General features: G+C 46.9%; 1 protein-coding gene across 1 annotated transcript in view; it reads right to left on the reverse strand.

Moving 5' to 3' along the window:
- Positions 1–9,073, reverse strand: part of PGM2 (phosphoglucomutase 2) — a 34,120-nt gene extending 25,047 nt beyond the window's left edge. The window contains exons 1-2 of the mRNA XM_028088154.2: positions 8,929–9,073; positions 3,772–3,939 (exon numbers count right to left, since the gene is read on the reverse strand). Coding sequence (XP_027943955.2) covers positions 3,772–3,939; positions 8,929–9,018 — 258 coding nt within the window. The 5' untranslated portion in view covers positions 9,019–9,073. The remainder of the gene's footprint in view (positions 1–3,771; positions 3,940–8,928) is intronic.
- Between the last annotated feature and the right edge of the window lie 2,764 nt (positions 9,074–11,837).

Raw genomic sequence — 11,837 nt, forward strand, 5'->3', positions numbered from 1 at the left:
ATAATAACTCTTTATTTTTGGTAGGGGAGATCCTTCACAGCTTTGTTGCCAAAGCAGTGCCAACTGAGAATGCCTTTCATTTTTCTTAGACAAAAATATTGCGTTGGAGGGCGCCTGGGTGGCTCAGTTATGAAGCATCTGCCTTCAGCTCAGGTCATGATTCCGGGGTCCTGGGATGGAGCCCCGCATCGGGCTCCCTGCTCCGCAGGAAGCCTGCTTCTCCCTCTCCCACGCCCCTTGCTTATGTTCCCTCTCTCGCAGTCTCTCTCTCTCTGTCAAATAAATAAATAAAATCTTAAAAAAAAAATATTGCATTGGGCAGACCTTCTGAGGTCGAGTGATACAAAGAAGGACATTTGTGCACTGGTTTTGTGGGTTTTCCAGAAGGTACCCAGATGTCTCTAAGGCTTACACCAGCAACAGCACCCTCTCCCCAGCCCCAGTCGATCCCCGTGCTGTGGCCCCAGTGTTCGAAGGCACAAAAAGCACTCAGTCTTAGCCCAGAATCCTCACACCACCAAACTGCTCTAAAAAACTCTGGGGCCAGCTAAGACTAAGAGGCTGAGAAAATGGCTAAGAGAAGAGGGGATGTTTATTCTAGAGAAAAGACTCAGTGTGCGCTGAGGGAAGTTTATGGAATTGAAATGTTATTACAGGAGACATAAAATGAACTTTGTATGGCTTCAAAAGCTCAAACTATGACCAATATGTAAAAGCTGAAGACACATTTGAGCTCAAAATCACAAAACCATTTTTTTTTTGTCTTTTTGTTTAGAGCAGGGGGGAGGTACAGAGGGAGAGAGAGAATCTTAAGCAGGTTGCACACCCAGCGCAAAGCCCAGTGTGAGGCTCGATCTCACAACCCTAAGATCATGACCTGAGTAGAAATCAAGAGTCAGTCGCTTAACCAACTGAGCTATCCAGGCGCCCCGAAACCATTCTTTAATGAGAACAACCCAAAGACAGACTGGCTATTCCAGAAGACAGTGAGTACTCCATCGTCAATGTGAAGTGGCCTGGTGAAGTAACCTTAGAGGAAATTACAACCTCTATCAATGAGGCAAACAGTATAAAACTTTCCCTCTACTCTCTACCCTGTTTCCCATTGGGATGTTTATGGCTCACATACATCTGCTTCTTAAATCCACCCAGATGAATTTCGGGGCATCATAGGGTAGGAGTCCACACTGGAGACCAGCAGCAAGACTGCCTAGACCACAGAGAAAGCCAGCGCATTCTGCCAGGTAACACCATCCCAGGCTGGGGATGGAAGCCTGGGTGGTTTGTTCTGGGAACCTCTTTTGCTGATTATTTGCCACTCCTAAGACTTTAAAAATGTACCTGCCGATCTCATAAAACTGTCATAACTCTGAACATCCTTGTCTCCTACTGTAAGTGGTCCAGTGTAGGCTGGATAATCACTTGAAAGTGGTGGGGGCTATAGAGGAAATTGTCACAAGGAGTGGCTGGTTGAATCAGCTGACCTTTATTTTTTTTTAAGATTTTATTTATTTATTTGAGAGAGAGAGAATGAGAGACAGAGAGCACGAGAGGGAAGAGGGTCAGAGGGAGAAGCAGACTCCCTGCTGAGCAGGGAGCCCGATGCAGGACTCGATCCCGGGACTCCAGGATCATGACCTGAGCTGAAGGCAGTCGCTTAACCAACTGAGCCACCCAGGCGCCCTAATCAGCTGACCTTTAAAGGATCTACTCATTTTAGTTCTGTAGGATTCTTACCTATCACAAGGTCTACTCCCAGAAGAGGCCAATTCCCCTAGGGGAGAAGATGTATGAGATAGGGCCTAAGACCTTTCTGTGGGTAGATTTCATCATACTTACAAATTAGATGTAGATGAGTACAGGAGAAAAGGCTCTGGGTTCATCTAGAATCCCTTAGAATCCCCTAACAATTAAGCCTAATAGGAGATGGAACCAACTAGACTTTCCAGTGTTAGCCATACACATATATCCCATTTCCTGTGCCCCTCTAATGGGACCGACATTCCTCCACTGAGAGGTGAGTGTCTATGTGCCCTGTCCTTGAACACGAACAACCTCCTTGAGTTGCTACTAACAAACAGAATATGATGGAAGTAAGTGAATTTGTGTGACTTTCCAGGCTAGGTCATAAAAATCAACATAGCTGCCACCTGAGCACAGTCTCTCTGGATACTCTCACCGGCAGCTCTCCAAGCCACGCTGTACGAAGCCCAGGCCACACGGAGGCCTCCAGCCCCAGCTAAGACCTCAGCCAAAAGTCAGCAATAACTGCAGACATGAGTGGGAACAAGCTTTCAGTGATTCCAGCTTCTAAGCTGGCTCAGGTGGTGCCAAGTTCTGCAGAGGGGAGCTGTCTCCACTGAACTCCACCTATAGATTTGTGAACAAAGCAAACGTGGTTGTTTAAAACCACTATGTTTTGGGTGATATGTTATATAGCTCCAGCACCTAGAGCAGCGGGTGACCTTACCCAGTGGCACAATTCCATGCTATCCATAAACTAGAACAGGATTCCCAGGCTCACTCCACTCTGAGCCTTCCCTCCAAAAAGATCTCAGGGAGCCCTATTGCTGAACAGGAATCTGGAGCCAGGGTTTCCATGGCAACCCCATATCCTTATGCAAGACTTCTTATTAGGGTTTCACTAGAACATGCCCAAGTCTGCCTTTTCTGCTGGGAGCTACATGCAAGGTACGCATAATCATCATTAGTCAAATTTTCTAGACATTTTTTTCCCCTCAGAATTAAAGTCGCCTTCATTTTTAAAAAGTCTAAGTAGCTGAAGAAACTGAATGATCTATTCTTCATTTCCTTTATAAACAAAACTCCAGATACTCCATGGCAGAAAGGTTTCATCTCTATTCCTAAAAGTTGGGTGTAGACTCTGACAGTAAAATTTACAAATGAAGGCAAAGGAACTCAGCAATAATTTCCACCTACACTATCAATTAACATGAAATAGAATCAACTTCTGGTTATTCTGGCCATTAGAGAAATTTCTCAATGCGTGCATCACTACCACCATTGCAAAAGTACAAGACCATAAAAGTCATCAGCTTAGGTGGTGGATTTGCACTGGAATAAAGTTCCATGAGGGAATCTGTCTGTTTTAGTCATTGTTGTATCTTCAAAGCCTGGCACTTGGTAGGCATTCAATAAATTTCTGTAGAAAGAAAGGAAGAAACGGAGGGAGGGAGGGAGGAAGAAAGAAAAACAGAAAGAAAGAAAAGCAGGCTGTATGAATTTTTAAACAAGTACCCTTTAACCAATTGCATAAGCCTTACTGTACGGAGTAAATGTGTGACTCCCTGGGCCTTGGCAAACCCATAAGACCTGGCCATAATTAAAACAACAGAGGTCCCTCAAATATAAAAGGAGCCCGGGGTTATATTAATTAGACAAGGAGGCCATTAGACTGAGGAGGCTTTAATGTCTTGGTTGCCTAGAGAAGCAAACCCGAACCCAAGCCTGTAAATGCCTGAAGGTTAAGAAATTAAAACCTAAGAGCAGCCAATTACTAACAGCCAGAGAGACTTTCCCAAAAAATGCAACCGCATGACCTATAGCCAATCTATTAATTTCCTCGCTCTGCTTCTGCTTCTTCTCTGTAAGTCTTTCTCCTAGCTCCTGCCAGGGGGTGCTCATAATGACTTCCAGTTTGGTATGGCCCGATTCAAATGGGTTTTTGCTTAAAATTGTTAACATGCCTGAGTTTATCCTTTACCGCTGGGAACATGTTAAGAATAACCAAGAAATATAAAAACGTGGTACCTGTGTGGTCTGGATGATAGTCAAGTCATTCATATAAGAAATTCCCGTTCCCATAGCAGCTCGAAGGCCGGCTGTCCCAAACTCCATTCGAGCCCCAAAACATTTCTGTAGTTCTTCTTTATTACCATCCGCAATTAGTTGTTTCGCTGACTCCAAAGTTAAAGGATTCTGTGGAACAGAAACATATACAACAATACAGCCAGCTGAATGACAGAATAAAACATCTGAAATAAAAAAAAAACTCACAATAACTTAACCCGTAGGGGGAAAATGTATATATTTGAAAAGCCCTATACATATGGCTTCTCAGTTTCCGATGACGTTGAAATCTGAAATATGAGGTAAGGTTTTTTTTAATTGCACATTACATTAGTTTCAGGTGATTCAATTTTTTTAATTATAATCTGTGATATTGTGATACAATATGAAATATATATTTTGTTTTTGTTCCTGGTTCCTGGAATAGAGCTTCTAACTAAAACCGTTGTAATTTCCAGGGTGGTAGGGGTAAGAACAACTTGTTATTATTATTCATAATAAACCCCTTTCGCCAAACCCGAGTTTATGCCCAGGGAGTGGCCTGGTTGCCAGGGAAACCAACTAGTGATTAGAGGGCTGGAGGCTGGGTTCCCTCACCAGTGGCCAAAGACTCAATCCTGCCCAGGGTAACAGAACCTCCTCCCAAAACCCTCAACAACTGGTGTCAGAGACCTTCGGAGCTGGTGAACACTTGGGGTGCTGGGAGAGCATGGAAGCTCAGCACCCCTTCCCACACACCTTGCCCTATGCAGCTCTTTCATTTGGCTGTTCCTGAGCTGTATCCTTTCCAAGAAAACTGGTAATCATAAGTAAAATGCTTCCCTGAGCTCAGTGAACTGTACTAGCAAATTATCAAGCCTGAGAAGGGCGCCAAGGGTACCCCTGATGTATCACTGGCTGGTCAGAAGCACAGGTGACAACATGGGGCTTTTGACTGGCATCTGAGGTGGGGGTAGTTTTGTGGGGCTGAGCCCCTAAGCTGAGGGTGGGATCTGTGCTGGGTCCAGGTGGTGAGTGTCAGAATTGAGTGAAATTGTGGGATGCCCAGTCAGTATCCATAGAAAATAACTCGGTGTGGAAAACCTGTACATTTGGTGTCAGAAGTGTTGTGACTAGAAGGAAGTAGTTTTCTCCTTTATAATGTGTTATTTTCTTTCCCACCAAGGCAAGTGCTTTTGGAGAAATGGAATGAACACCTAGGTTCTGGGGTCTAACATCCAGAATAGAATGCCAGCCACACCGTCACCTAACGACTAGATGCACTTGGGTAGATTATTTTGCTTCTTTTTTTTTTTTTTTAAGATTTTATTTGTTTATTTGACAGAGGGAGACACAGTGAGAGAGGGAACACGAGCAGGAGGAGTGGGAGAGGGAGAAGCAGGCTTTCCATTGAGCAGGGAGCGTGATGCGGGGCTCGATCCCAGGACCCTGGGACGGTGACCTGAGCTGAAGGCAGACACTTAACGACTGAGCCACCCAGGGGCCCCGGCTATTTTGCTTCTTGAATTCTCAGTTTCTTCATCTGTAAATTGGGAACAGTCTAGAACCTCCTTTACAAGGTGGTTCTGAGGTGGTTTGCATTAAATTAATGTAAAACACCTTTCTCTGCCTGGCACTTAGTTGTAATCAAATGTTCATTTTCTTCCCTAGTATCTTCAAATTTTCCCACAGAGTTATGAGATTATACAGTTTAAATCAAAACCTTACTGTTGTAGTGTCTTCTAATTTGTACAATTCTTTCACATACCTGGTCAAATGTGAAACTTGCAATGACCACAAGAAGCAGACAAATAACAAAAACCCCAATTTACAGAGCAGAAGCCTCAGAAATTAAGTGACTTGCTTAAACATTAATCTAGTGCTTTCTCTATTACATTAGCTGTTTCAAATAGCCACTCCTATGAATCATTTAAGTTCATTTTACATTGCCTGATTTTCTTTGTACAAGAGTTGCAGAAAATGTTAAGAATGGAGGAAAATGACAATCACATTAATGCCACATCAGGCTTTTAAATTAAGAGTTCAGAGGAACCAGAGAGTAAGCACTTTTTCTTATAGTCATCATCCAACTACAGAACATGCAGCCAAGATATGCCACGTAATTAAACTTTGAAATGCTATTGCAATAAAACATTGGCTTTCTGGAAGTAATCCCACATTTCCAGATTGTCCCACCTTGGGGTCAGGTAAAACCCCACCTTTTGGGTTAAAAGCAATAACCACTGATCACAGAGCAGGTGCCTTCAAGGAAGGCTTTAGATCTGGAACACAAAAGAGGTTTAATAAATATTTGCTGAGTGAAAGAGGAAACACAGACTTCAAGGCCACACCCAATATCTAGTGAGTTTCCTGTACACGGGGTAGATGTGGAAAAATGCCAACTGGCCTTTGATTGCCATTAAAGACCAAATAGCCTGAGAGAAACCAAAGGAGACAGAGAGATTAGAACTGCAAAGTCAGGACGGCGGCAGAGATCAGAATCAGCCAGGAGAGTAACCAAAGCGGACAGCAGAGACACCAGGGATGAAAAGGTGGGGCTAAGGCAGAGTGGGAATGCAGAAGGCACCTGCCTTGCGGCCCTGGGGGAAATCAGACCAGACCACCGCAATGCTTTTGGTTGGCAGGATGTTCCCCACTTGGCGCCTGTCTCAAACTGAGGAAGAAAGATAGGAAAGAACAAGAGAAGTGGTAGAAATTAACAATACAAAGGAGGGGTGCCTGGGTGGTTCAGTCAGTTGAATGTCTCACTTGATTTCCACTGGGTTCATGATCTCTCGGGGTCCTGGGATTGGGTACTGCAACAGGCTCTGTGTTCAGTGCGGAATCTGCTTGGGATTCTGTCTCTCCCCCAGCTTGTGCTCTCTATCTCTCTCTAAAAATAAATAAAATCTTTAAAAAAATAAATAAAAAGGATAATATCCTTTCATCTCTACCCAGGGAGGTACTCTCTCTCCATATGCAGATACAACATTTTGTGGAAATTAGGTTTTTATTTCTTCAAAGGGAAAGTCTCATTGAAAAACACATTATCAATTATGACTTTAAAAGGATTCTAGGGGCCCCTGTGTGGCTCAGTCGGTTAAGCGCCTGACTCTTGATTTCAGCTCAGGTCAGGATCTCAGGGTTGTGAGGTCGAGCCCCACACTGGGCTCCATGTTGAGCGTGGAGCTGGCTTAAGATTCTCTCTCCCTCTCCCTCTGCCCCTCCCCTCTAAAAAAAAAAAAAAAGGATTCTACCCACCTCAAGTTACTAAATTATCAGAAATGGAAACATTTTCCATCTCTAAAGAATTACAAGACTGTCTTTCCATGAAAAGAAAAACCACCCAAGAAGTTGCCAATAGCATCCTGTGGGGGATGTGCTCTCATTTCTCATTCAGGGGCCAGAAGTGAACAGGAAGACCTGGCCCCAGCCAAGAGAGCTTGCAACTCCCTTCCCTTCACACTGCAAGTATGAGCCATGCACCATGTCAGGCCCTAGTGACCATGGAAATTAATGAGCAAGTGGAGAGGAACTGCTGTTTTAACTTGTCGGGGCCCAGGGCAAAATGACAGCGTGGGACTCCTTGTTTGACAAGTTTTAAGAATTTCAAGACAGGACAGCCAAGGATTAAACCAAGTGCTGGGCCCTCCTGGAGCAGGAGCTGTGCTACCAACAGGAGTCCTGCCTTTCAAGTCAGCCCTGGGGCCAGACATTAAACAAATACACCTACAAACAAGGTTTTGTTCTGTTCTGTTCTGTTCTGTTTTGTTTTTTGACCAATCTAGAGATAGTATTAGGGAGACATAATTTACCACTGGTTGTCAGGGAAGGCCTGTCTACAGAAAACACATTTAAGTTCAGACCCAAAACAGGAATGACAGCACGAGAAACAAGTTCAGCAGAGGAGCCAAGGAACATTCTGGGAAAACAAAGTGCATGCCCAAAGAGCAAGCAGGAGAGTCAGACAAGAGAGGGGGTGCTGTCTGGAGTTGGGTCCCTGATTCTCTCTGCTCTGGCACCTAAGAGAGTGAAGAGGGGAAAAGCTAGCGGTGCTGTGTTGAAGGAGTCCCCTTCTATCTTTCCAGCAAAGCCAGAGACGGGAGGAAGATGCCTGAAGTCAGGCGGGCCCCATCAGGAGGACCCGTGTTCACAACCGAGCACCTGGGAGAGGTGGATGGGAATACTGCTCTGCAAAGTTCCCAGGAGCAAAAGGCATAGAATGGACGGAAGGATTCTGGGTCTCTGAGGACGCACCGCGCGTTGCGGAAGGAGGGCTGAGCCAGCGGTCTGAGTGACACGAACGCGCGCACGCCCCAACTGGACATGACCCTTGGGCCCGGCCAAGTCGAGATCAGCTCCGGCTCGCTCTCCCACTCCCCCAACTTGCAGCCCCAGACGGCCAGATGCTGGTTTTGTCCCGGGACACCTTTTCCCGGTCAAACTTCGGATCTGCCACAGGCAGGGCCAAAAGCAAGGAGGACTGGCCACCCCTGCTCCCTCCGCCGCCGCCTTACCGAGTTTGATGAGAAAAACAACTTTGTTTTTCTGAGTTGCTCCCGAGCCACTTTACAACCTTACAACCCTGCTCACATCCAGAGGGATTCCCGCCCTAAGCTCTCGCTTTGCTTTCCCCGGGGCACCTTTTAAATAACCACTTAGAGTTCAGCCCGGAGAAAAAGTTAGCGACCGCCCCCCAACCACCTTACACCGGGTGCTTGCTACCCGGCTCTCTCTGCGGCTCCCCGGTGACCAGGGACGGAGGGCTGACCTTGCCCCGGCTCTCTGCACCCACTCCCCACTCTTGGATCCGTAATACAGCTTGTGACTCTACTTCCTCTGTGTGGATGCGCGGAAACCGCGCCTGGCATCAAATTGCCCGGGTGGGTCCCACTTCCCCACAGCGGGAGCCGGCTGCTAAGGGGACGAGCTATGGCCTCGCGGGGGCGGCTCGCGTTTCCCCGTCCAGCAGCTCGTAATCTGCATATTCGTAAGTACTTTACAGCAGCCGGGTGCGAGCGGCGGGAGGGAAAGAAGCGCAGGCATCCGCACTCCCCGCAGGAAAGGCAGGGGGGCGCCTGCGGGGTGCAGAAGATCCCACGCCTCCCCCGGACGCTCCCATCCCCTGGTGCCCCTCACCCTGTCCCATCGCAGCCACCGCGCCGTCTCCTGGTCCAGCCGGGTGTCCATGCCTGGGGCTCCCGGAGCCGCGGTCGCCGCCGCTGCCATCCCCGCGCTGCCGGGAGCCAAGCTGGGGAGGCCCGGGGACTGCCCTTCCGGCCGGGAAGGGAGAGGCGGGGGCGGGGCATGGAGAGGCGGGGGCGGGGCATGGAGAGGCGGGGGCGGGGAGAACCGGCCACGCGGAAGGCCGCGTCCCGGAGGAAAGCGACGAGCTCCGCCTCCTTGCAGTTTACCCGAGTGCCTCTAGGGGGACGGAGGCCTGGGTCAGTGGAGGGGGTGGAGGAAGGGGCTGGGGCAGGGGAGCGGGGGGGGGGGGGCGAGAGGCGGGCCGGTGTAGTGGAGGTGGGGAGGCTGTTGCTGAGAAAGTCCTTTCCATCATCTCTGAAAGGTCCCAGGTCACATCTACCCACACAACAGCTATTCATTGTGCCAGGCACCTTGTCAGTGCTGGGGCCAATGATGAGTAAACTCAAGTAGAAGCCTGAAAATTATGTAGAAATTATTTTTTAAATTTTATTTGTTTATTTGACAGAGCGACACTGCAAGAGAGGGAACACAAGCAGGGGGAATGGGAGAGGGAGAAGCAGGCTTCCCGCTGAGCAGGGAGCCCGATGCGGGGCTCGATCCCAGGACCCTGGGATCATGACCTGAGCCCAAGGCAGAAGCTTAACAACTGAGCCACCCAGCCACTCTATGTAGAAATCCTGAGGGTCATGAATAAGAAAAATCTTGAAAAAGAACAAAATGGGAGGATTAAGATAAATAGACGGTAGAATAGAATAGAGATCCTGGAAACAATTATAGGTGTATGGACAGCTTATTTCAGAGGAGACACTGTAGAGCAGGGTGAAAGGACTTTTTTTTGGATTAATGGTGGTGGGTCAACTGGATATCCAAGTAGCAAAAAGGGAAAAGAAACCTGAGCCCCCACCTCATATCACATACTAATAAGCATTCCAGGTCAATTGTAGATCAAGTGTGAAAGATAGAATGAAAATTCTAGGAACTAAGGTAGGAGTATGTCTTCATGACCTTGGGATCGCTAAACCATAAAGAAAATGCATGCGGTGAGCATAAAAGGGTGTGTGCAAGAATATTTCTAGCAGCATCGTCTATAATAGCCCCAATTGGAAACAACTTTATGTCCATCAACAATACAATGGCTAATACTGTGGTATGTTCATACAATGATGTAAATAAATTATGGTATATTCATATAGCAATGAAAATGATTGTTTCATACATCACTGATAAATCTTACAAACATTAGATTGAGTGAAAGAAGCTAGACTTTCCCCCCACCCCCCTACACCCCAAATATTGGACCATTCCATATATATGACATTCTACAATAGGTAAAACTATAGGGAAAGACAACAGATCAGTGGGTCCCAAGACCTGGGGATGGGGAGAGGGATTGATTCCAAAGGATTCAAGGGAGTTTGGGGGGTGAGGGAGCTGTTCTGATTACAAAGGATTCAAGGGAATTTTGGGAGTGAGGGAATTGTTCTGTCAGGTTGTCTGCAGATCAGCCCCACTTGGGGCTGTCTCGTTCTGTCAACCAGACCAACTTTCTTTGCAATCATACTAGGACAGAAATTGCAGGACCCAGAAAGTCAGAGACCAGGCAGGTCTCACTTGCCCTTTGTTTCCCTCTCACATGCTAGAACTCTTCCAGACCAGTCTGTGTGGCTTCCAGCTCCTGCCAGGTAGGGGTGGATGGGATGGGAAGGTGGCGGGGTTCTGGACCCCAGGTCCTATCACTTCCTCCATGATAATGACTGCAGGTGAGTTTCTGTTGCAGTTCAGAAGGTGCGGGGAGCGGGGTGGTCAGGGGATTCATTGACACTTATTATTTTCCTCAGCACAGAATTACGGGTCCATCGTATGATTCAGTCAGTGCTATTTTAACCTCTATTTGGGACACCAAGGGGGCAGTTTTCTCAATATTCAACATTCAAAGAAAGAAAGCAATAGGATTTTTAAGCTGAGAGGAGTTTTTAACAAGGAAGTTGCCAAATTGTAAGTAAATTCTCCTCCCTTCACCTGCAAAGGGCACCAAGGTCTGGGGTACTGTGCTGAAGACAACGAACAAGACTCTCACGGCAATACTCCCATCTGCTTCCCATGTGAAGTAGAAAACAGTCCAAGGTTGCATGGGGGGTGGGGTGTCTCTTTGTGCGGGGAACTTTCCCAGGGTCTCTTGTAACAAAGATGCGTGCCTGGGTGTCTCTCTGGTTCTGATAATGATGCTATAGTGACCTGAAGCTGCTAATTCCCACACATGACCCCAAATCACATCTCATGTCTGTGGAAGCCTTTGTAGAATAATGGGAGCAGGAAGGGTTCTTTGTTTTGCAGACGAGGGAACGGGGCGACACAAAATGTAAGAGTCCTTCTCCAAGACAAGCAGCTGGTCAGTGACAGAGCCAGGCTTCTCCTGCCTGGTCTCCTGACTTTCTAATCCAATGTTCAGTCTCCTTTTCTCTCAGCCCATTTCTATGCATGCCCACAGAAGGAAACTTCATGAATTCTGGTAACCTGTTTCCATGTGATAGCAGCCAGCTGTGGTTGAAAAACAAATATTAACCATCTCTGATGTCGAAAATGTTGGGTGATGCTCAAAATAATTTCATTTGTTTGTGCGTGCTCCTTTGCTGCTTAAGAACTGTTTCTCACATGGAGGTCCCATTTTCCTTGGAAGGTTTCCCAACTTCCCCAAACACCTTGTCAGCGATTCTACCAGTTTCTTTGTTTCCAGCCCAGGAATAGTTATTCTAAAACTTTTTATTTTGGGAAGTTCTGAATATTTACTAAAATTGATCCCCATGGAACTATCACCCAGGCCAACGATGATCATCCTTGGC

This window comes from Eumetopias jubatus, unplaced genomic scaffold (assembly GCF_037043125.1).
Source record: "Eumetopias jubatus isolate StellerSeaLion01/CBP00866 unplaced genomic scaffold, mEumJub1_p1.0 scaffold_2, whole genome shotgun sequence".
Lineage (NCBI taxonomy): Eukaryota > Metazoa > Chordata > Mammalia > Carnivora > Otariidae > Eumetopias > Eumetopias jubatus.